The sequence below is a fragment of the Toxorhynchites rutilus genome, chromosome 2, assembly GCF_029784135.1.
Source record: "Toxorhynchites rutilus septentrionalis strain SRP chromosome 2, ASM2978413v1, whole genome shotgun sequence".
Classification (NCBI taxonomy): domain Eukaryota; kingdom Metazoa; phylum Arthropoda; class Insecta; order Diptera; family Culicidae; genus Toxorhynchites; species Toxorhynchites rutilus.
The window spans coordinates 52,035,573-52,062,764 of record NC_073745.1 but is presented as its reverse complement, the minus strand read 5'-3'; the positions used below and the strand labels follow the sequence as shown (position 1 = coordinate 52,062,764).

At 36.6% G+C, this 27,192-nt stretch overlaps 1 protein-coding gene across 1 annotated transcript; it reads left to right on the top strand.

The window, feature by feature from the left end:
• Positions 1 to 9,669: 9,669 nt before the first annotated feature.
• Positions 9,670 to 11,688, top strand: LOC129765742 (transcription factor Sp3-like). The gene has a single exon (XM_055766164.1). It carries the CDS (start codon positions 9,670 to 9,672, stop codon positions 11,686 to 11,688), a length of 2,019 nt encoding a protein of 672 aa, XP_055622139.1.
• The last annotated feature ends 15,504 nt before the right edge of the window (positions 11,689 to 27,192 follow it).

Genomic DNA, 27,192 nt, shown 5'->3' with positions numbered 1-27,192 from the left:
TGTTTTCGAGGTTGTTATTAACAAAAAGAATTTATTTCGCTTGTTTAGTCATCGAGAAAGTAAATGTCGTTCTGGAATTTTGTATGTGGTTTCGCTTGCCAGTAGCAAAACTTCCTCCACTAAGGGTGATAGCTGCGCTTCTCTCGAGCATGAGAAAGAAATACAACTTTTTTCGAGGCCAGTAATATTAACAGACGCGTTTTTTTTGAGAATAGCGCAAAATGATGAGAAGTGTTTTATATTCCTAGTAGTTTCAAGCCACCAATGTATGGCTCTGTATGCATGCTATGGCGAACGCTTGTTTGGCGCTTGGTTTACGTTGTACGAACGATACTTAAAGGCTTATAGGCGATTCCTTTAAGGCAATCCTAAATAACATGTAGCATGATATTTGATACTTGCAAGTGTTGTCATTGTTGTTGTTTCCATGCGATGCCAAAGATATATTGATGTAGTTATGAGATGTGGAATAGTGGTGCTGGTGCAACATGTATATAATGGAGTCTAGCCGAGTCTATGTCAATTGCGAAAAAGGCAAAAAAAAAGAAAAGCGTTCGAGGTAAATTTTCATTGCATTGATATGAAATAAATTACGACTTACGATCAGCTAGTGTATTGTTTTGCGAGGGCAATAATGAATCATCAATCAATTATCGTCAACAAATTCTACAATGAAAAAAACATTCCAGAGATTATTCTACTTAGCAGTTGTTTCTAAAATTTCACAGCATTATAGAATAACATCCGAAGGTATGAATAAGCGACTTATATAGAATAACAGCGTAGTTCTACGTCAACAATGCGGTCGTATCTTGGACACAACCTCCTATAATTTTTTTAGTATGAATGAGAATGTGATGGGAACAATGTGGAAAATATTCTCTCAGGTGCTTATTGCTAACGAAACTCAAGCGCAGTAATTATTACATATCAACGTGATTTAAAAAACTGGATCCAACTTTGGTTATAACTAAAAAAAAATGGTTATAGGGGAAGTGGGGCATAGTGGTCACCCTAAGGAAAATCCCCTTTTCTAGAGTCCACATACCGCTTCAATTCCCTTTTCTCGAAGAATATATATATATATATATATATTTTTTTTTTCCAAAATATATATTTTTATCAAGGCTCATATGGCGTTAGCCTCACGGGGCCGGGAGTTCAATACTTTGACAATTTTTCTTATTATCTATGTCAGTATTCGAAGAATATTATGGTACGAAGAATATTATGGTACAACTCATTGTTGTTCAAGATGGCAAACGGCTTTTGCTTTAAAAATTCAAAATAATGCACTTTTCATCATAAGGAAAAAAGGTAAAAAATCGAACATTATTTTTGCTTGGAGGTAAGAGTTAGTGCAACCGCAGTCAGCCACTCGCGATAAACATCAGAATATCAATCTGCAAAACATAAACATTCACATGCTGCATCAACGATCACGCCATCCGGACGGTTCCCGAGAATATAAACATAAACATCAGGCCACCCAGAGCGTTCCCACCAAATATGCTGAATTAGGATGAGTTCAAATATTGTAAACTATTTCATCCAGTATAAAAGGCAGGGACAATCTTTGTGAAGAGTTAATCATAAGTTATAATTCAAATAGTGAATAAAGAAGGAGCTTCACTCCGAAATTATTTTTTTTTTAAATAACTTAGTTCCGAAAGTATTAACTTAAGTGTTCACCTAGTGGGGGCAAAGTGGCCACTCTCACATATCAAGCTAAATGGGATAGATTTATGCGTTTTTTTCCGTTCATATTTGTTTAAATCATATGAAGCGGCCCTAATCGCTTCAGACATCATTATAGAGACGCTTGGAGAATGCTTCGCTCCATTTTTCCATATTTCATTGAAGCACACTTGCGCTTTGTCGTCAAGATCCAAAAGTGCATCACCCTTGTCGAAAATCGAACACTTCTCTAATTACATTATGTTGTTACCGAGTCTACATTTTTTTACGTACATCAATTTTGTTATTTTTGTGCGAGTGAAACAAATCTCAAGTTTCCATTCGGTTCGTGGCAGTTCAACACACACGGGACATTTTTTGATTACTCGGCGCATAATTATTTATCGGCAGATATAGCGGGGTAACTCCAAGCGCCTCCCCAGAAATTCGAAGGTAGAAGAATTAGTTTGTAGAATTAATTTCGGAAAAATAAAAGAGTCGAGAGTTGCACGCTAAAACGATTGGTCGAGTTTTAGTTGTATGAAAGAAAGCCAAGACCGTTCAGGCAACGCTACACATATTTGATATAGTAGGTACATGTATGAAATAAGCTTGGCCTATTCACCTAGAGTCTCAATTTAAATTTTCTCATGCATACAAAAACGTAGCAAGAAACACATAACGTTTCGCATAATGAGGCTTGGTTTAGTTGGAGTGGCATATTTATCCAGGGTCAAAGCCATAAAAGGATCCTTTTCGAGAGCAGAATGTGATACGATATATCAGCTTTAGTAAACAGAACATTGTAAGTTGTTATTCACCTATGACCACATGACCACATGTTATTCACATGAAAATAATTTCTATGCTAATTAATCGCTGAGATTAAACAAAATATCTGTTCACCTCTCCTAGAATATGATAACAGTCGTCCAAACTGATGATTTGTCCAATACATCGGATTGGGCAAACAAAATTTCACGAGAAATTCCTTAGATACCATGCGCACAGAACTACGGCCGAATGGCTATCGAGAGAGTAATTTCTGTTTTTATTTGTATTTTGACATGCGACAGCTCTACTGAAGTACAGGGTGACTAAAAAGTCATTAAATTCTTCAAACATAAGGTGACCATCAATACGGCATCTATAGTCAATAGTTATACTACCAAACAAGTAGTGGACCACTTTGCCCCCCACGACCCACCGAATTACTCGGCAGTGAGGATCATAAGCAGATTATTTTCTCCGTTAATTACTATCAAGCATGGCTCATCAATAAAAACAACACGGTTCCATTGATCTTGGCTCCATGTATGTATCATGTATGATTTTCAGTTTTTGTTTACCTTTTCAACTTTTTGATTAGTATTCATTGTGTTAGGGTGGTTTAAATACTATAGAATAACATTTAGAACGGGTTCTTATTAACAGAAATTTGAAATTCGAAATATAACCATACAAGTCAACGTCCTGTCCATATTATCCCCTCTGTCCGTATTAACCGCACTTCCCCTACGTTGAGTTCTAATTTGTCCAGATATGATAGAGAGCAATTCTAAATGAAATAGTCCTACAAATGCAGATTTTAAAAGCATGTAATTTTGATTCGAATGAAAGTTTGTAGGAGTAGTGGGGGCAAATTGGTAATGGGGGGCAAAGTGGTCACCTGCTTGTTTGGTGGTATAACTACAGACTATTGAAACCGTATTGATAGTCATCATATGTTCGAAGAATCTAATGACTTTTGAGTCACCCTGTACTTCAGTAGAGCTGTCAAAATGTCAAAATATGAATAAAAACCAAAAATTGCTCTCTCGATAGCCATTGGGCCGTAGTTCTGTACGCATGGTATCTAAGGAATTTCACGTGAAATTCAATCTGATATGTTGGAAAAATCATAAGTTTGGACAACTGTTCACCTATTCTAGGAGAGGTGAACAGATATTTTGTTCAATCTCACCGATTAATTAGTATAAAGATTTATTTCGTGTTTGGGGGCAAAATGGTCATAGGTGTTATTCACTTACAATGTTCTGTTTACTAAAACTGATATAACTTGTCACATTCTGCTCTTGGAGAGGTTTCTTTTGTGGCATTGACCCTAGATAAATATGCCACTCCAACTGAACAAAGCCTTACTATGCGGAACGTTATCTGTTTCTTACTACGTTTTTGTATGCATGAGAAAAATTAAATGGAGACTCTAGGTGAATAGAGCAAGATTATTTCATAATGTATCTACTATATCAAGTATGATTTGAACAAATTTAGACGAAAAAAAACGCATAGATCTATCCCATTTAGCTTTAAATGTGCGAGTGACCACTTTGCCCTCACTTCCCCTATTTCGTTTGGGTTGGAGGAAATATGAGTTTTCCACAGCAATTGGGATTTTTTGACTAAAGCGTAACTTTTGAAAAAGGCGTATCGATTTTTTTTATTTTTTTTTTTCATATAAAAGGTGGAAAATATAATAAATGAGCCCAAAATCGTAAAACTATTTTGGACCAACTATGTAGAACGTCGATTTTTTATCAATTTTGGAAACTTTCAATTTTTGTATGTTAACAATCATTTTTAGCTACAAATAATGAATGCTGATGTGAGTTAAAACAAAAAAGCTTTTCATCAATCTCCTTCTAAATGCATGCATTTTTATTTTTGTTTGTTTATACATGTATTTTGTCATTTTATTTTTCATATGAGATAGAAATCATGAAGAAAATTTAAAAACTGAGTCCAAGATGGTAAAACTATTATTGACGAACTTTGTAGAACAGCAAATTTTTGTATGTTAATACGTGTTATACCGTCATGTTCATGAAATTTTATAAATCTTTATATATAAAAATCTCGTGTCACGGTGTATGTTACCCAACTCCTCCGAAAGGGCTCGACCGATTTTGATGAAATTATGCACAAACTTAGTGAGCATGAGAAAAGGTTGTAAACTATATACGAAACCGCTAGGATACCGATTACTAAATATTTAATACCGATTAGAGTGGCTCTATGCAGAAAAAGAAATCTGATTTTTTTTTCCTAAATTTTGCTCCAAACAATACATATAACCGCAAATTTAAACCCTCATACCCTATTTTTAATTACGATTCTAGTAGTTTTGTACAAACAATTTTCAAATTATTCAACCGTCAGTCGTTTTTCAAAAAGAGCGAATTTATTTATGTTGTTAAATGACAGATGGCACTAGATCGAACTTTCATCCACACATTCGCAAGTAATCTCACTTTGTCTAAAGCCAGGCGTATCGCCGGTGAGCTGGAAGTATTTTTGAATGAGCACAACGAGTTATTGAAATACTTCAAATCACCCTGCTCGTTTTACAAAACGGCAATCACGATATTGTCATCAATTCTGATGAAACGTCAGCTGGAGAACACGTGTCCAGATTCAATACGCAAGCGTTACTAAAATCATAGAAGGTGTCTGCACAATGAGGCGCGAAATTGGGATTCGAAGAAAAAATAATAATCTGGACTCTCTCCATGTTCTTCTTCAATAGCACTAACGTTCCCAACGTTTTAGTAGTACTGAGTTGAGATTTCTATATGTTTGTTTGTGACCACAATGCAAGTCTGAGGAAATATTTTTGATAACAACAAGAACAAGATGAATATTGCACAAACATTAGACAACGTGATCCTGCCACAGGTACTCCATTCATTATGAACATGAATAGCTATATCAGACGAATAAAATAAATCGAGCGCACTGATGGATTTTATGTGTATCGTATGATGTCATTATATGATGTCGTAAGCTGTGCTAACAATTCATGGTCGACATGTACGCGAAGGAAGAAAGCGAACGACTGCGATTCCTACGACCTAATCAACATAGGTGACTTGAGGAAGAATACATTCACTTGGGAAACGCTATCATGAGCAACGTCGTAACAGCGTCAGAGGCAAAATTATCCGAACGGATTGAAATTTTGCATTCTGAAATTCGTTCGACTCAAGTCTCAACCTAGCGACGCTATTCAACATAGACAACATTGAGCTCCGTGTTCCATTTCTGTGAAGCAAAAATTGCGAAATGGATATTCGGGAGGAATAAACACGATTTTAAACCAAGGTTTTTTTTCACTGAAAGTCAATTCTACATATTAAGAATATGTTCGATGTGAAAAAGCAACACATTCTCTGCAATAAATAAATAAATTTATAAAATAATAAAGAATAAATATTGAACGAAAATTGTGTCTGACGATGATTTTACGTTGAAATTCGTGACTCTACAATATAAAACCCCCTTAATGACTAAAAATATCCGGAACAGCTAGATGTTGTCACGTCACAAAAGTATTTGACTGACATCAATCCAATCTCACTAAAAAATATTCTCCAACTGATGATTCTTGTAGGAAATTTTGTCAATTTAACTATAACATCTTTTAATTTTGTGTGATTTATACACAAAAACACGAAAGAAAAGTCTTTGTACTGAGCCGAAATGTTGTCAAGTCAAGCTGGAATGGATCGTATAAATTTTGTAATGTGACAACAGCTTCTTGAAACAGTTCGTACTCCTCTATTTGTAGACCGATCTTTTGTGGTTTTTTGACCCTCATTGTTTGCTAAGAGAAGCCCAGGTATAAAAATGTTTGAACTAAGGTCCATCTGATAAATTTAAAAAATGTTCTATTCTTGTGACGTGACAACGTTTCTCAGAGCTGATAACATTGCATTTCTGAATGCTGATCGACATGTTGCTGTTGATGAATGCTGCACCGTTCCGGGAATAGATCAAACAATTTTTCAAGTCTCAAACAGCCTGGGGTATTCTCAATTGGCAGATAAAATTTCGTATCGTCGACATAGCATAACCCTGTTCCAGGAGGCAACAAATGAGTAATGCCATTGACAAACAACGAGAAAACCATAACGAATGGAACGAACTCGCGGTAACGGAAATTTTGCAATCACGTAGATATGAGAAAGCAAGCTAAATGGACTTCCAATTTGTTGAGCTTATGTTGTGGTTATCACGATCTAATTCCGCTTAAATATGTTTATCGCCCCTCCACTCAGATGTGGGTTTCCTCGTTCAAATTGAAAAGGATTTTAAACCGAGTTTGATGAAATCGACAGTTGAATATAAATTTAGGATATGCAGACAAATCTGGCCCAGTACAATACGATTTTTTTATATTTTAGGTGGCATAAACAACGCCCTCTGCAAAAACGGCTAAAGTATCAACAGAAAATTCATCACTTGAAACGAAACACAAAGCGTTAATTGCATTGCGATATTGTTTTTTTTTTAATTTTCTGATATGTTGCAGCGGTCAACTTATGAAGTTTATTGCACAGTGCCGAAAAATAATGAAAAATAATTGACAAACAAGTTAAAGTTGGATTTTTGAAAATTGTTGAAATGTAATGTTTCTTATAATTGTTTTTAGACCCGATTTTATGAAAGTATGCATAATTTGCAGTCAAAAATGTTATACGACAAAATTTAGCTAAATTCTTCCGTTTTGAGACACAGTAATTTAAAAATAAAACTCACTAATTATTCTCTCCTGGTCGTTTTCGAATGTTTTATGATTTTTTTTAACTTAGAAGAAAATTTAAGCCAATGAGTAAGTTTTATGTCGAAAAATATAACACTCGAGAAAAATTTTGGATTTTTTTTCGTAATTATTGATTGTATTTGTATTTTTTTATTGATTTCTTGCCTTTGGACTAGATGACTCAAGGACCACTCTGAAATATAAATGGGCACCCTAATAAAAATTAAAAAAAAACGGATATATTATGCGATAAGGAACAAAACTACCATTTTTCGCGGAAATCTTAGAACCGTTATATTGGTTTGGCATGAAATGGCTGATATACAAACAAAAAAAAACAAAATTGAATCATTTTTTTAAGCAGTTCACATTTTCTTTATATATCCCCAATAATAACCTACATATTGCGGAAGATGGAAAATCAATCAGACCAACCGTTTCTGAGTTATATTTTTTTTTTAAATTTTCAAGCAAGTTCTGACTCCTTCTAAAAAGTGAGGCTAGAGTTAAAATGGCTTTTTCTGGTCATAAAGAATGTGTCTGCAAAATGTTTGCCAAATAAAAAAAAATACAAAATTAACATTTTATCGTCACATTGCCCTAAATCAATCCTGCCCTGATAAATTGATAACTGCTATCCGTGATACAACACTACACTAGATCATATAACTCAATAGATCATATGACTAATAAAGTGGCGCCGCCCATCATAGTTCACACTTGACGACATCGACAATGCGTTACTTTATCGCGAAGTTAAAGTGTTCCAAAAATCACTTAGGAATGACGGTATCGCTAATTGCTGAGTGAAACGCCCACAGCCGTTTATTTACCCGTTGCCCTAGCCGAAGAAGCGTTTCTAGGTTTCCCGAAGATGGCCAACCCATTAATTTAGAAACAAGAGGTTTGATTATTGAATCTACCTGTTTAATGTACCTGACCAGTTTCGATAGCCCGAATTAAAAAATATATTCAATACACTTGGGGGAAATCCTTTGCTTCATTTCAAGATTTATTGTCGACAAAAACACCAGCATCCCAACCAGTAACCAGTTGAGAATAAAAAAACACAACATGCGTTGAAACTAGAGGATTTCAGATTTAAGGATTCACAATATTACAATATGACAACATTTTAGATAGGCCACACAATCAACATAGTAATTGACCGCTAATCACTCCATTTAGACTTTCAAAAAGATCTGTACTCCACAGCTTTTGGATTTAGATTGATTCCATTGCAGTTCTATACCATCCGAGAAACTTATTGCTTTCCACTGTCACGGGTATCCTTTTCATTTACGATTTGTTTCTACTGTAGGAACTCTCCAGAATTATACAAAAGATCTAATTAAATTTGAAAATACAATGTCTACCGCAAATGCAGGTGATTTTAGGTGGTCTATTATCCCATTTTAGGCTTTTTACTACCCTGTGACAGCAATAAATTTAAGAATACCGATTGGGGTTCCAAATTTTAGACTATATATAACGGGGGGTGGGAATCTCTGTGAACAAGATTAGATCAGGTAATTTCTTTTCAGGATATTTGGAGCTTCTTCGAAGTATTGGGTTCGATGGTCTTTTTTTCCTGATTAAAAAGAAACTACATTGGTTGATTGAAAATTAGATAATCTCCTTTATTATGGGAGTGGTTCTTGATTGGGGTACAAAGTATTTCAAGGCAGGAATGGATTCGGTTTATTCTTTGTTCTGTAATAAACGAATTTATGAGGCTTAGACGGGATTTTCGTTGTGGTCATCGTGATCCATGGTGTTATTCCTGGTGGAAGAAACTACATGTTGTGGGTATTTCTAACGTTGTATTTTTTTTCATGACAACCAGTCCGGTCCGTAGCACTTTGAATGACTTTTTTGCAGACAGAACCTTTTTCTCACCTACGGTAGTTTGAATATTTAAACAAATATCAGCACTTATCTGATTTCAATCAACAATTGGATATTGTAACGAAAATTAATTGAGTGATTTTTTTTTTAAATGTTCGTTGGTACTCTTTGATGTGAGCCAATTCAGCTGGCATCCCGCAGACGACGTTGTTGAAGCCGTTTGCCAGCATTCTTTTTATCGGTTTTCCATCAATGCAAATTCTAATAATTGTTGGCGTAATAATAACCTCTTCAAATTAAAAAATTCCAACACTAACCTTGTGATTTAACGTAGATGAAATTTTAGTTCATGTGCTCGGTTGTTAATTACCTGAATGGTAAAGTGATAGAAACCATACCTGTTGTTATCTAGCTGTATATGTGATTTTACCTACTACTGAAGCACTTTTCATCTGAGATTATATGTTTAGATATAAATACACACATCTCCCGAGCTCTACATCAGTCTGCTCCTGTCTGTGTTATTATCTAGTCCAGTTGTTCGAAATAAAACAGTTTTTAGTGCTAAGTAGGGTCAATCCTAGCAAGTCGAGAGCACCAATATGTTGCCAGAATTATCCTCAAGCATCTGTACGGATTTCCTCCTGCAGCTAGGAGATACGGATCTCGCAGATGCAGAATGCAGCTATGTAGGCAGTTTCGATGAAAATTTATTCGATCCTTTCAACGACACCGCAAATGAATCCGGAACCGGTCCTATTAACGTGTCAACAGCCACAGAAAACTTTATCGATATTTGGGCGAACGAACAGAAATGCGATGGTTTACAACTGCTAAAGGACATGGATGACCAAGCGCCTTCAAAGATGATCGAGCCGCGATACCAAACTTCACAACTGACAGCAAATGATAACTTCAACGCAAACTATTCGGTTCCCAAGGTTCTTGATGGTGTCCAAATCACTGCGTCTTCTTCCGCGACTACAGATCTGCTTCAGCATCGAGTCAATGATCCGTCTGCTGCGGTCAACCCTGGAGAACAACAAGCTGCGCACGATCCATTCACAAGTGGTATCACATGTCATAAGGCTGAGAGCATGGCAGAGGGCTTGCAAATGTATCCTACCGTGAACCTCCCGCAGCAAGAGTGTTCTGCAGATGTCTCGGGACTCGTCAGTGCTGCTCAAAACGCGGCGTTTCCCTATCAACAACCCGCCGGGGAACAGGAGCAATATCCACAAGCAACAACGAATAACCAAGATACACTATATCAGAACAACAGAATTATGAATCTTGGAATCGAAAACGAGACCATTCAGTCGCATACACATCCTATCGTTCAGTTCCCGCAGCAAGCAGTAAGTTCTACTCCAGATGTCGCATTTCCGAATCTCCTCGAACTCGTCGATCTATGGACGTCAATCAACAACGAAGCCATGCCTGTTGTGGTTGAGAGCAGTCCACATATTGCACAACTACAAAATCAACCGCTTGTGCAGTTGCCGCAACAAGTAAATACCACCAAAGCCTTGAGGCTAGCTCGCAAAAAACCTAATCCAGCGTCGCTGAACCAACAGTCACCGGTCGGGATCATGGTACAAAACGCACAACCAATCGCCGAAAATGCTGGCTTGGCTCCGAACCTCATGTTACCGAGCCAACTACTTCCCGTGAAACAAATCTATTCCCCAACCATAACAAGCCCCAAGGTAGAATCGGGAAACGACGCAGGTCTCCAACAGCTGTCCTCATCTATCCCGATCGTGCAGTCTCCCGATTCTCCGGATATCGACGGGAACATATTACAGCTTGAGGTGCCACAGGTTGTTCTTCGCTTGGAAATAGTAAAGAGTGCAGACCAGTGGGTAGTCAATACCGTTGACACACCTGAAACGATTCCTGCCGCCCAGGACTGCTCGTCGAACTCGGCCAATGAAACGTTGATTTGCTGCTGCGAGAACGAGAACTCCTCGACTGAAACCACGGGGGGAAATCCCGACCACGATGAGTATGTCGAACTTCACAAGTCCTACGAGGTGTCTTCGCGCAAATTCAAGATTAGTGAGTTTTATAAAACACACTGGATGAATGCCCCAAGGGTGAACGAAGACTTACCCTTGGTTCCTGTTGGCGTTACCAAAATTCTCACTGAGACTTCTACTAAGAAGCGGAAAGTTATAAATCTTTTCCCCACTTTTCTCGAGTGTGAATTTTGCGGCAAACTATGTACCTCCCAGGCTGGGCTAACGCAGCATAAAAATCATATCCATAGCGAAATACCGAGACCATTTAAATGTGACACATGTGGGAAGACATTCATAACTCAGCTTGTGTTGGAGGAGCACCAGCACAGTCACTCGGATGAATACAAACCGTATGGATGTGAGTGGTGTTACAATAGATTCTGCTTCGTCAAGGATCTCGCCAGACACATCGAGAAGCACACCACCTCTAGCTTTGTCTGTAGCGTTGAGGGTTGCGACAAGGGTTTTGCTCGGGCGGATCACCTCAGATCCCACATACAGTCACACATCACCCGAAGACAGCTGCGTGTGACGAATGGAAGATTGCCGAAATGCGCCCGAAACGAACTGGATGACGACGAGGAAATATCGATGTGATGGAAACACATATCTGAATGATCAAAAAGGGGAAATACAAAAAAGGGAGGGCTTTTTGATTGTGGTCAACACATTTAGTGTGGATCAATAGTGGACTGTGTCTGCGTTGGTTGGAACCGCAGGTCTATTCCTCGGCGATGCTGGGCCGTATGGGAGGCAAGGAATCAGTTGATGGTGCCTCATGCATGCGTGCACTCCGATCGCCGTGTAGTGGCTGGCTGGAAAGCTGCGGACTACGGAATATTCTTGATCTAGACTGGATGGATCCTGTTGCCAGCACCGGAAGGTGCTGCTTTGAGTAAACTTTTTAGCCTCAATTAAGTCTTATGTAATAAGAATACGAAAATTATTTTAGCCATAACTTCTTCGCACTTATTAATTATCGATATAACACTGATTTAGCTTAGATGATTTAATAAATTGGTTTTACGCAGAACCTTTTTTTTTATTTTGAAAAGTAGAAGTATTGTTGAAATCCTTGAATCAGTTCGAACTTTTTATTTTTTGTCTCGAAAAAAAAAACACTAGCAAAAAGCATCGTAAACATATTTCATTGAAATGAACTATCAAGTTTACAATACAAGCAGACAGGATTTGCGAATTTCTAGTCTGAAAACCGCTGGTCTTTCGAATCGATCAATGAATCTTTTCGGCCACCTCCGTAAGATTGGGAGTGCTGTTCAGCCAGCTCATTCGTCATCAATCGGAAAGAGAAAAGTAAGAGAGATATGGGCCTCCCACTAGGACTGCTTGATGCGCACAGGGTATAAGAATTTTTTGACGCCAACATGGTGACTTTAGCCCCGCCCAATGCTGCGCTAATCAATAACGTCTGTTACTTTCTGGATAGCCCTCGTGTATTTAATCATGTTCTGTATATTTTACGCACTAAGTTGTGCGAAATTTCGCAGTTGATGGCGCGAAGATATTAGTTTCGGCGAGAATATTTTGCTTCAATCCCGGCAACTCGATTGGCGTGGTGTGAAAGCCAAGCAACCACACTTGACTCTAAAATAAATCTTGACAGCGATCAATATAGAGATCGTAGGCATAATACATCCCGGAACATTGCAGATATCTAGAAAATGAATCCAAGTTGCCTGTATGCTTTAGAGATCACACGTCGCTATGTGTGAAATATCAGGGAACTATCTAGCAGACTATCCAAGTCTTGTACTTGAGTAACTTTTTACAGGAATTTCCCAGCGATAGAGTAGTTGTAACAATTGTTTGATAACTGAACTTTACATGCTGAATATCATGGCATTATGAATACACCACATTTGAAATACTCTACCATCCTTTGAAGTTCCAAACAATCTAATAGACTCCTGATAATCTTGTAGATTTTGACTTCATCTGCATAAAACGCCTGGCATTCAAGTGGAGGGGTTATTTATTATTTTATTAGAGAAGCTTCATAAATTAATTTTTCTCGCCTCTACAAGGAAGGGCTATTTCGATTTCGTTAATGAATAATACAAACCACAATGGCCCTAAATTGCTTCCCTATGGTAATTCGGATGAGCTGGAAAATGTCTCAGATAATTCAGATACGATTTTGACAAACAGCGTACGATAACACAGGTAAGACCAGGTAAGGCAAGACCAATTTTGGCCAGTCCAGCTAGTGATATTCCATGATCAACAGGATTGAACGCGGATTGAAGATCCATGTAGATAGCGGTGAGCTCCAGAATGTATACCATGTAGGCTTGTGGAGATGAATAGTAGAAGATTCATTGAGATCGATCGCTTTGGAAAGAATCCGTGTTGTTCAGGGGGGATTAAAGCGTCAACCTTAACGCAATTTTTGCGAACAGGAAGCATGACAGACATTTTCCAACAAGTAGGGAAATTACATTGGTTCAATAGAGCATTGCGAGGATTTTCGTAGTCCAACTGATTGCGTGTCCGCTTACTAAGCGAACGATGGAGAGTTAGAAATTCAGGGCCTTCGATTGCCCATCTTTGTGTGTTATTATAGTTATTAACCACGCAACCATCATCTCTCTTCTTTCACACGCAATCCGCTGCTTTACAACAAGAATCATCGGACTATTTGTGCTATTAATCATACAAGAATGGGCGCCTCATACTGTCTGTCTCCCTGTATACGACCCAACTGTGAACAGTGTAATAAAAATATTAATCTGTCGCCGAAAAGGTTATTTTGTGTAATTTACCACATGTAATCAAAAAGTTAAAAATGTTAACGATCCGGCTCTGTGACAGCTGAGAATGCTAATGAGCCTAAATAAAATAAGCGGATGGAATAAAATTGATTCATGATTATTTCTTCCCTCTCTCAAAGTTTATCGCTTCTATCTTTGCAAAAGTCCAATTAAAAAAAGAGCCCACTATCTAATGCAGCAGCTGATACACTACGGTCACAGGTGATTATATATTTGTTCCACTTTTCTACTAAACAAAAAACACCATTATCGTATGAATAAAAAAAAAATCGGTGGGTTTTATCTATGATATAACCGCAAGGTTGACGTGGGACTACCTTAGCTTAGCAATCATTTGTTTGTATTGATTAAATTTTTAATTGAATGAAACAATTTCCGAATTCAATTGAATTCAATATATTTGCTTTGTGAGTAAAAATATAACAGAATGCCATGTAAGGTCAATTCATGCATTGTGATAGATTATTTTCTTCGTTGCAAGTAAAGTTATTGACAGTCATTTTACGTTTGGTATGATGCCCAGGACAAAATATGTGAACGTAAGAATCGATTATTTTATTTTACGTTTCCTTCTGAAGTTTACATCTCTCAAGTAAACGTACTTCTGGAACCGCGATCTTGCTTGATTTAATGAACTTCAGACACTCAGTTTCGATTTTGACATGTACGTCGAACGCATATTGTTTAATCAATAGGCGTTATCGCAGCAAATGGTCATCAACATTTTGCCTAATCATCAAATGGTATGCGTAGAAAATCAGCGAGCAAAGGATATGAATGCATGTCTTTCAATGCAATCTTGAATAATCGAGCCGAAGCGTTGTGTTCGTACCTGCTTTTGTAATCCGTGTTAGGAAAACATTTCTTGGAGTGAAAAAAAAACATGCGGGTGCAGAAGTACCCCGGCTTGCATGAATCAACGAGCCGGGCTACTTTTTATACTATAGAGGATTTAAACCTGAAAGTTCATTCGCCTCTAGTGTCTGCACGATTTTCCCAGGTTCCTAAGTTTAAGAGACCGTGTTAAAGAAACATATTCTAGTTTGCAAAGGCAAGTGAGTACAAAAGTACTCACAGTTTACATTTATTTGCAAAGCCAATTTCCCCAGACATCTGTGTTGGGGAAACACACTTCAGTCGGAACAAAAATACCCCCGACCTGCATGTACTTGCAGTGCCAATTTCCCCACGCTCCATGGATTTGAAGTCTGTGTTAGCGAACACATTGCGGTGAGAACAAAAGTCCCCATACTATCATGTATTTGCAATACCGATTTCCCCAAGGCTGCTTGGTTTTGATGGCTGTGTTAGGGAAACCGTAAATCGGGCCAATCTAAACGAGGCAGTTAGGGCGATTAAAATAACACTTAACATTTTACAGTTTTTCAATTGTTTATTTAATGAAAAATAACATTTTATTAATTGCGGTAGAAGCGTAGAAATAGTCCCTTTGAATTGATGCAAACATCTTTCCGATCCAGTGAGAAATGTTCGAGTTATAAGCATTCGGAATCTTTCATTTTTTATTGCATGTTCAGTGTTTAGGTTTTCATTTTACCCCACATATACTCCGGTTAGACGTAGTCCCACGTCAAAAAACATTGGCGATGCATGGAAAAAAACAATGTGTGCGTGTGAAGCAAAAAACATATAAGCAATCTCACCCCGAGACGGTATGAAAACTGACGCGGTGAATTGTTTTACAACCCTGTATATCGGATTTCACATTGCAAACAAGATCTCATCATTATGTACGACATCATTCATTCACAATTCAACCTTCAAAAGTTGATTTGATTTTAGACCGCTGTGTGTGACATCAGCGTTCAGGATGACTGCTGGCTGTTCACTGGCTGGAGTGAGGCTGTGTAATGGAAAACGTAAAACGATCATTGAGTTCGCCTTTCGAACGATCGACCGCTGTATGGCATCAACGCTATGTATGCCATCGAGCTTAAAGAAGTTTTTGTTGATTGCTCGCTGGCTGGAGTGAGAATATTAAATAGAAATTACGATTTCCTTCTTTTAGAACCAATAAGTTGTAAGCGGGTGTAGCATAAGTTGCAATATTTACTTTCTCAACAGTGTTCTTAAAGCGAACACTACATTTGCATTTCAAGCTATTTAGTTGTTATTTTTTGACAAGCGCGAATATGCCAAGGAAACTAGTGTATTTATCGAATTTTCATCAATTTAAATCATCTACATATCAGAATTTCTAATGCGTATGGTATGCTAATAATCAAACTCCATTATTAACGTTAACATTATTTAATAAAAACATGATTTTTTTCTGATTTGGCGCCCCTACTGAACGCATTTCCATCAGGGTGTGTGTACATTAGGGTGCCAATGAATGTATTGGAAAAATCGACCCTAAAATTTCAAAAAGTTCTTCTTCTTCTTCAATGGCTCTAACGTTCCTAGATGAACTTCGCCGTCTCAACGTAGTATTACTTGCGTCATTTTTATTAGTACTTAGTTGAGATTTCTATGCCAAATAACACGCCTTGAATGCATTCTGAGTGGCAAGCTCTAGAATACGCGTGAACACAGTGCAAGTCGGAGGAAATTTCTTTGACGAAAAATTCCCCCGACCAGAACGGGAATCGAACCCGAACACCCGGCATGTTAGTTATGACGCTAACCACTCGGCCAAGGGAGCACAATTTCAAAAAGTTACTCTATACAAAATGCTCACCACCTCGAAAAAACACCCTATGCCGAATTTCAGCTCAATCGGACTTAAGGGAGAGTGGCGCAAAGCGGTCAAAGTTTGAGTTTTTTGAAACCCGAAAAATCACCGGAAATCGGGGTTTTTAAAAAACAAAATTGATGACAAATGTCTTAGAATTGCATGACACGTCAAGATTTACAGTTATCTCAAAACAAATTTTTTGTCAAAAATCGATTTTTAGGCGAAAAACGACCAAGTCCAAAAAAAAAACATTTTGTTTGACAAAAAAAAAATCGAGATGACTGTAAATCTTGACGATTAATGCAAGACATTAAGACATTTGGCATCAAATTTTTTTTTTTGAAAACTTCGATTTTCGGTGATTTTTTGTTTTTCAAAAAAAACTCAAATTTTAACGTTTGTGATACCAGTAAATGAAGTTCGAATGAGCTAATATTTTGCATATGGCATATTATCATGCGAATCTACATTTCGTAGCAAGTTCCGCATGAAAAATCGAGATAACTATTTTTATTGGCACCCAAAACCTTACTTTTCGTTTCGTACTCCGAGAAACCCCAGAATGCCGATTTTTGACAATTTTTTTTTGAGATGACACTAGATCTCGACATTTCATGCAATTTTAAGACATTTGGCATCGATTTTTTTTTCGAAAAATTCGATTTCACTTACTCTCCCCTTGGGTGATTTTTCGATTTTCAAAAAACTCAAACATTGACCGCTTTGCGCCACTCTCCCTTAAGTTCGATTGAGCTGATATTTTGCATAGGGTGTTTTTCGAACTGGTGAACATTTTTTATGGAGTAACTTTTTGAAATTCGACATTCTGTTTTTTCAAAAATACACAATTTGTTTCTAACCGGCTCAATAGCAAATCCAATAAATATTATCAATTTATTATATTTGAAAAATGTTCTCCTAATGAAATTAAAAAAAAAAAAGTTTAATATTTTTTAACGAAGCCATAAATTTTCTGCATTTCATTTTTTAACTAATATTTTGTTGGTATTATAGTTTTTGAGTGAGATTTTTTTTTAAATTTTGAGTTTTCATCAAAATTTTTTTCATGAAACCTCAACTAGAAAACTATACAGCCATCCCATGCCAAACCGATATAGTGGTTCTCAGATTTTCCTGAAGAATTGTAGTTTCGTTCATTGTCGCAAAATATTGGACCCGTATTTATTTATTTTTGACGTAGAACTACATCATTCAGAAAAGGTGTCAAATCATTATGAAATAAAATTAACGTTAATAACTATTTTCACTGTGAACGGATTCTCATGATTTGCATACCAATCGAATCGAAAATTCTCTAAGATTTGTCTCATATGCTATATATTACAATTCGCTATTCTCTAAACGGTTAAAATTCACGAAAACTGGAAGAATTTTCTTTTTCCCATATATTTGTACTGCCGATTTGTGTGCTAACCCTGCCCGTATTTCGAATGATTATAACTCAAACATTTCTTAATAGATCGGGAAGATGTTTGTATCAATTGACAGGAAATATTTTTACGCCTCTATCACAATCAGATGAACAATTGAATAACTGCAAGATGTCAAGCGTTATCTAAACACCCTAACTGCCAAATTTTCATTGGCCCGATTTACGGTTCCTCCAACACAAACTTCAAAATCAATGTACCTGTGGAAATCCGCTTTGCAAATATACATGCAAGTCAGGGGTATTTTTGTTCCCACCGAGCTGTGTTTCCCTAACACGGACTTCAAAATTAATGCGTCTGGGGGAATCTGCTTTGCAAATACATGTAAGTCGGGGGTATTTTATGGTGTTGAGTGCTTTTGTACTCGCTTGTTGTTGTGCAGACCGGAATATGTTTCCCTAAAAGGTACTTTTAAACTGAGAAGTATCATTTCAGATACTAGAGGTGAATGAACTTTCGCGGTTCAAGAACTACCTAAACATAAGATTTGCAATAATTTCAGAGGGAAATGCAAAATACAATGATCGTTTGACAATTCTTCCGTTCACATATTTTGGTAGTCCTAGGCATCATAATCAACACATAAGGACGCTCATAGAAGTTACTTGTAACGAAGAACATAATGTATTACCAAAATTTCGATACATTATAAAATAATATTCGAAGTAGTAAACAAGTGGATTGTATAATATAATTGCGTAGATCTACGTCGAATATATGCGGTCGTGTCCTAGATACAACCCCTTAAAATTTTTGACGTAGAACAACGTCTTTCAGGAAGGGTGCCAAATCAGAAAACGATCACGTTTTTTTGAAATAAAGTTAACGTTAATAACTATTTTCACTGTGAACGAACTCTCATGATTGGTAAGATTTGTTTGCTATGCTATACATTTCAATTCGCTAATCTCTAACCGGTTTAAATTCGGGAAAACTGGAAGAATTTCCTTTTTCCCATACATTTTTTCTGCCGATAGGTGTGTTAATCCTACCCGTATTTCGAATGCTCATAACTCGAACATTTCTTAATAGATCGGAAAGATGTTAACATCAATTGATGGGAAATATTTCTACGCGTCTATCACAATTAATAAAATGTTATTTTTCATGAGATGATCAATTGAACAACTGTAAAATGTCAAGCGTTATCTAAACGCCCTAACTGCCAAGTTTTGATTAGCCCTATTTACGGTTTCCCCAACACAGACTTCAAAAACGATGTATCTGTGGGAATCCGCTTTGCAAATATACATGCATGTCGGGGATATTTTGTGGTGTAGAGTACTTTTGTACTCGCTTGTCGTTGTGCAGACCAGAATATGTTTCCCTAAAACGTACTTTAAAACTGAGAAGCCTGCGAAAATCGTCATTTCAGGTACTAGAGGTGAATGAACTTTTACGGTTCGAGAACTACGTAAACATGAGATGTGCAATAATTTCAGAGGGAATAGTATAATACAATGATCGTTTGACAATTCATCCGTTCACATATTTTGGTAGTCCTAGGATTCATATCAAACATAAAAGAACGTTCATCAAATTTACTTGTAATGAAGAACATTATCTATCACAATGTATGAATTGATCTTACACAGACTGTTCAAACTTTTTACTTATAAAGCAAATATGTTGTATTCAATTGAATTCGAAAATTGTTTCATTCGATCGATAATTTATTCAATGCAATACAAATACTTACTAAGACAACGGTTTGTAATTGTTCGAATTTAAAATGAAAATTTTTAATACTGAAGTAGTAACAATAAAAATAACAAAAAAGTTATTTCAAAAATTTCGATGCATTTTAAAATAATATTCGAAGTGGTGAACAAGTGGATTGCATAAAATAATTGCGTAATTCTACGTCAAAAATGCGGTCGTGTCCTAGATACAACCTCTTACAATTTTTTTTATTAGGGTGCCCATTTCCATTATAGGGTAGTTCGAAAAATCAATTTTCTCATTTTTCGAAAAAATCATTTTTCTTTAAATCATAAATATTGAGCTACTAGACCGATTTAAACGATCAACATATCAAACTAAAGCCAACGAACTAGTCTTCTTTGAAAAATACCACCCTTCCTAAAAAAAATGATTTTGTTTTCGTAATTATTGATGGTATTCATTTTTTATAGTTTACATGGTTTCGAGCCGATATATTTTTTATTTTTTCTTGAAAGCTGAGGTTTTTCTACATAACATATCAAAAATTAGAGACGTGTTGTTTGAAAAAAAAATCGATGCCAAAAAAAATGTTTACCCTTTTTTCCACAACAAAATTCATAACTTTCGAACTACTGAACCTATTCAGATGATCGACATATCAAATTAGAGCAATTTTTCAAAAAAATATTACACTTGGAAAAACAATCGGATTTTGTTTTCGTAATTATTGATTGTAACTGTTTTCATAGTTTGCATGGTTCCGAGACCAAGGGCACCATATTTTTTTTTCTTGCAAGCTGAGGTTCTCCATATTCGAATATCAGAGAGGTGTCGTTTTTCGTTTTTGAGTTATGATTTCTCAAAATCAACGTTTTTTTTAGTTTTCGTTCAATATTCCTATGCGAGTAGACTACATCTGTGCGACTAGAATTCAGTTTTTACGCGTTTTTCCAAAGAAGTCCAACTCATTGGTTCGAATTGATATATCGATCATCTAACTCGGCCCATTAGTTCAAAAGTTATAAATTTTTGAAAAACGTCAGTTTTGAAAAAGAGGGGAAAATGAAAAATGATTTTTTGGACCATCGGTTGATTCTGAAAAATCATAACTCAAGAACAATGCCTGGATTTTGGAAAAATCATGTAAAAAATGACTATACTTTCAAGAGAAAATATTGAAAAATAAGGCGGCCTTGGTCCCGAAACAATGAACACTATATAAAACAATTTAATCAATAATTACGAAAACAAAAAGCAAACCTTCTGCATGTACAGCATTTTTTTCAAAAACAATTTTTTTGAAAAATTAAAGGTAATTGGCTTTAATTTTATATGTCGATCATCTCAATCGGTTCAGTGGTTTAGAAGTTATGAATTTTTGAAAAAAGTCATTTTTGGAAAAAGGAGGAAAATTTAATTTTCGAACCACATTATGAAAATGGTCATCCTAACAAAAAAAAATAAAAAAAATACGAGTTTAATATTTTGCCATAAGTAACAAACCCACAATTTTTCACAAAAACCTGAGAACCAATCTAGCGGTTTGGCATGGAATGGCAGTATAAGACCTACAAAATGTTGGTTATAGAATGATATGCAGGAAATTATTTAAGTCGCATTATCACTCTCGTAAACGGTGCAAATCAAATAGGTTATTTGAACTGATTGAAAACTGAATATGATTTACGGATAGTTTTCCAGAAGGTGCCATAGTTATAAAACACTGGTGTTTTCGTTTTTTTAATATTTCGTGCCTGAACCAAAACAATGAAGATCGAATGGCTAGTGATATAAACGAAGATAACGAAGATAGTTATTATACTTTCCACTGCATATATTAGTTCAACCGACCCTTTACACATCTTTGGGAACACAAAAACATCGATTAGTTCTAACTTTATGACACCAACCAATGGGCTACGGAAGTCATTTTATATTTATTTTCGGTCTATGCTTATCTTAACCGCAATCAAGCTCAAAGAATACGCAATTTAGATATTTTTAGTACCTCCAAGCAAATATTTATCTGAACAGCGCCTTCACATAATCTTTTTTAAATATTTTTTCCTTCAAGTGTTTTGATCAACCAACTTGAACCCCCAAAACAGCTCTACGATTCGTTTTGCTACACTATCTCTCTCGCTTTAGCTGAATTTGTTGCAATACATATGCAAACTTTATGTGAATTTTCCGACGTCAACGCGGACAATAATTGATAATGCTAATTGAAACCATATTGACTCATCTAGGCATAGAATAATTCGTTAGAATCCGGATTGGGTTACCTCTCTGGCGTGATGTTACGAAAATAGACATTCTCACAACCAGTGCTTCAAGTTCCCGTTATCTCTATCAAATCGCCATTGTTGCATCCTTATTTCATGTACCATAACTCATTGGACAGCCGTTTCTTCTGGCAATAAATCAGTCCACGCATTATCTACCGACCCATTGATACATTGAGACAGAATAAATCAAAGTTCTTGGCGTTTGCCCGTTAGCAGATAGGCTCTCAACTAGTTCTACAATACCTGCCAGCATCTTGTACGTCGGACAAGCGAAATATCGGCAGTCTGACCCAATGCTTACATCAGTGTTTGGCGTCATCGTAAAGATACAGTGACTCCCGCAACTAAAATTCACCTTATGTGTCAATTAAGTTTGTACCACCTGGCCACATGCTTAATGTAATCATTAGAACAAAACTTACGATTTTTTGAAAAAGCTAAATATGCTCAACTTACACTTGAAGGCATGGATTTTTACTCGTGTCGGTCACTGTAACATAGACTATTAGAGTCACCCAAAGCAGGATAGATGACCAGCGATCGTACGGTGTGTCCAATCATCATGTTTAACACGTTGAGCGCCACGAGGTTTTGAAGCGACTTTCCTGTCAGGTCACGCGCTAATATCGTGGTTCAGCAATGCGAAGCGCAATACAGGTCGGACTCGATTATCCGGGATTCGATTATTCGGAATTTAAGACTCGATTATCCGCAGTATTTTATTTTTGATTTTCGGAAATTTTGAATAATTTGTATAATAATTTCATATTGAATAGCTAATATGGATATCAAATGAAAGGACTTGACAAGTAGAACACAGTTATTTATGAAAAATGAAAATCCAAAATGGACGCCATCACAAAATGGCGCCATTTTTTTTAAAGCCCCCTCAATATGGGTATCAAATGAAAGTGCTGGACTGGTAGACAGTAGATCATGAAAAATCCAAATCCAAGATAAACGCAGTTCCCAAATAAACAATTACTTTTTAATGTTTCCATTCACCTGACCTGTTTGTATGTATGCTTGAGTGTTTGTAGGGTTGTGAAATTTGGAACATACCTTTAAGTCTACTGTCATAATAAAACTGCGTATTTCATGATCTAGAAAAATTCAATTTGGTCGCCGCTAAAAAATGGCTAAATGGCTGGAGAATACACTACACTATGAACAACATAAATTCGAATAAAAATTTAAAAAAACATTTTTTGAATGGTTTTAATGTAGAGAAGTATACTAATGATACAGATAATTTACTAAAAACTAGAAAAATTAAGTAAAAAACGGTTTAATGTACTTAAAACTAGAAAATAATTAGACAATTGGCAATTAGTAGTTATCACATCCGTTTCTTCATTAATCTAGGGCAATGATGAGACTAAAATAAAATCGTGGAGTATATGATGAAACAACTCACTATGGATAATGGAAATCCAACGTTTATTTCTTACCTAATTTTCTTCGGAATATTTTCATGTACAGTTATACCTCGATATAATGCAACTTTACTTTTTTTCTCGTTACGTTAAATCGAAATTTTATATCACCCAGCAGTATTTATAAACCTTTCTTATGTCCATTTATGATAATTTTTGTAGACAAACATGATCTAGTAGTAAAATTTGCATCAATTAGTGATACCGGATATCCGACAGCCGGATATTTGGCTTTTTATTCGAGAGTGAAAGACACTGTATGTGTGCATGAAAAGAATAAAGGATTACATTTTAGAACAAATAAACACATTCTTACATAAAAATAATGAACTATGAATAAATTTTCCGTTTCAAATGGATATCCTTCAATAGAGTATTAAGTTTTCTGCAAGGAATCTTCAACAGGATTTTTTTTGTGATAAGGATTCAATTATTTAGGAGAAGATAAGACCTTCTTAGGATCAATTCAGACTTTTTAGGAGTTCTTGAAAGGTGAACAGTCTTGCTGGCAATGTTTTTGGAGTATGTAAAATATCTTGCGACAAATCTTCTGAGAGTAACAGCTCACCGTCTTCTTCAAGACCTGTAAATGTAACGAAAGAGACGAAACTGAATCAAACCTCATACACGAAACTCACCACACGCCTTTTGGGACTGTTTCAACGAAGTGGCAAATGAAAGTAATAGTTAGTCGCGTTCAGGAAAAAAATCCCGCTGCTAACGAAATCGACGAAATGTGAAAACATTTAGAATCGATCGCAATCACGATCTTTCCATTTGGTGGTCATTAAAATCTAAGCAGTCAATCAAGGGCAAGGATTGTTAGGGTTTATCTTTCAGGTCCTTGCAGTAGTATTACAGCGAATATTGTTCTCTGAAGTTGGCCTAGTGTACGAAGCAAAGCGTAATCGGTTGTCATCATTAACTTCTGAAAATTTATTATTTACTAGCTAACCCGGCAAACTTCGTCCCGCCCATTTACTTGATTAATTCTCGAGTAATGCAGAAATTTGTGTTTCATTTGTATGGCAGCCCCCCCTTTGAGTGGGGGAAGGACTGTCTAACCATCATAGAAACATTTATTGCACCCTAATACTTTCACATGCCAACTTTGGTTTCGTTTGATTGATTAATTTCCGAGTAATGCAAAAAATTGTGTTTCATTTGTATGGCAGCCCCCTCTAAGAGAGGGGGAAGGAGTATCTTATCACCATAGAAACATTTATTGCATCCTAAAACCTCCACATGCCAAATTTGGTTTCATTTGCTTGATTAATTCTCGAGTAATGCAGAAATTTGTGTTTCATTTGTATGGCAGCCCCCCCTTTGAGTGGGGGAAGGACTGTCTAACCATCATAGAAATATTTATTGCACCCTAAAACTTTCACATGCCAACTTTGATTTCGTTTGCTTGGTTAATTTCCAAGTAATGCAGAAATTTGTGTTTCATTTGTATGGCAGCCCCCCCTTAGAGAGGGGGGAGGGGTCTCAAAATATCACGAAAACCTTCTCCGGCCCCAAAAACCCCTACATACCAATTTTCATGTCGATCGGTTCGGTAGTTTCCGAGTCTATAAGAATCAGACAGACAGACAGACATCACTCCATTTTTATATATATAGATCCATCATAATTTACCACTGGGTAATTTTGAGTACAGTTCATAAATGAATGTTATGAGTAAGCATTAAGTAAACAAATTAATTTTTAAAAATACATTGCATTTCAGTAATCAAACCTTATTTTTAATTATGGACGAATTATTTTGCTATGCCTAGTTTCTATGTTTGGCTTACTTCATTTCAAAATGGAAATTCATCTGAATTTTGTTCTTGAAACATGTTTAAAGTTATGCTAAAAGTTCAAAAAATGCCATAATAATACCAAGTGAAAAGATCGCCAAAAATATCAGGTTGCAGGCATGCGTAATTACATTGTTTTTCCGCAAGTTCCTTCCTATGAAAAAATAATGAAATAATTTCAGATGAATGTAACTTGAATCGATAAACAAATTCCATAACATGTTTCAATCAGCTAAATGTACCGGGAAATTGAAATCGGCGTCATTGTTTACGTTTGTGAAATGTCCATTCAGTACAAATTCAACCATGTATCGATATGCGTCTGAGGTTTCCAGAACTAACTTATTTGTACTTATTTGTTTGAAAACTTACTAGAAACATTTATTCGATATTAATTATACTCCAAAAACTAATTCTAAGACATCTTAAAAAGTTACGTTATATCGAGGTAAAAGTTACGTTATATCGAGGTAAAAGTTACGTTATATCGAGGTTGCCTTATATCGAGGTATGACTGTATAGTGTATTCTATTAGTCAAATCATTTCATTTGACACCGATATTGAGGGGATTGCAAAAAATACATAGTCGACCATGTAGGGGGGGCGACCTTTTTGAATTTATGTTGTTTATTATGTTTTGTGTTCTCCAACTCAAGTCATTCAGCCATTCTTTAGCGACGGCCAAATTGAATTTTTCAAGATCATGGAATACGTAGTTTTATAATAACAGTAGAATAAAAGGTGTCTTCCAAATTGCAGATCAATTTATTAACGGGGTTAAGTTTCTTTCAATATGGGACAACCCTACAAACATTCAAACATACATACATACAGGTCAAGCTGAATGAAACCATTTAAAAAGTAATTAGTTGTTTGGAGACTGCGGTCATCTTGGAATTGGATTTTTCATGATCTGCTATGTTCTACTAGTCGAGATGTTTTATTATTATTATTATGTTTGGTTTATTTCTGCCGGCTTTAACCTTTCAGGTCATTCGCCGTCTCTCGAAGAGTAAATGGTTTTACAAATACAGTTACATGAGACAGTGGAAAACGAACATCACATCAATACTTTCGAATTTGAAAATCAGTATGAAACGAAGTCTCTCATGACAGGGCTCGGGGACGGGCAGCGATCTTGCAGCACTTCTTGCACTTCCTCGTAGCCGTCTTTTTCCAATAAAAATATTCCAGTCCGACGTATGTGACGTTTCTAGAAAATAGCAAAGGAACAGTATGTGTGTTCATTACGAGGATTAAGATGATACTCACACGGGCTGTACTCAGGCTCCCCGCAGCACCTGTCGCCGGAAGCTCATCAGTTGAAGTCGGGACCTCTCCGGACAGGGATGCTACAGGGAAGGTACTCATTTAAATTTCCCAGAACAAACCGGCATCCTTCAAAAACGACAGAAGAACCTCTTCACGAACAGGGTCATTGCTGAGAACATCCCTTATTGATGTTGAGAGCTGATAATGTTCTCGCAGGTCATGATATTCCAGGCAATTGATTAACATATGTTCGACTGTTAATCTGGTGTCGCATGTTGTGCAAATTGGTGGATTACATCTGGTGAACCTGGACAGGACCCTTTGTTCCCGTCTGTTGTCTCTATCGTTCCATCGGGTCAAATCGCCTTTAACTTTACTTAACAACCCGGTGGAACTTCTTCAGTGTCGCGTAAAGTGAACGATAGCTTTGTTTTTAAAGTTTTTGAAGATGTCAGCCGCAGGAACGGTGACCGTCGCGAATGCCTGTGCCGACCTACCAGCTGCCGCCAGCGTGTCCGCTCGCTCGTTGCCATGAATATTGCTGTGACCGGGGACCCAACACAAAGTTGTCATCGGTGTACAGTTTATTTCTATTGCCTGAATGAATGGGTGCCGTGATTTTCCCGCTTCCAGAGCTGAGAGCACCGAAATCGAGTCGGTAAAAACGACCACTGGAATATGGGCTGGGACACGGCA

Coding starts and splice junctions, on each gene's coding strand:
- LOC129765742 (XM_055766164.1), top strand. CDS start 9,670: ATGTTGCCAGAATTATCCTCAAGCATCTGTACGGATTTCCTCCTGCAG.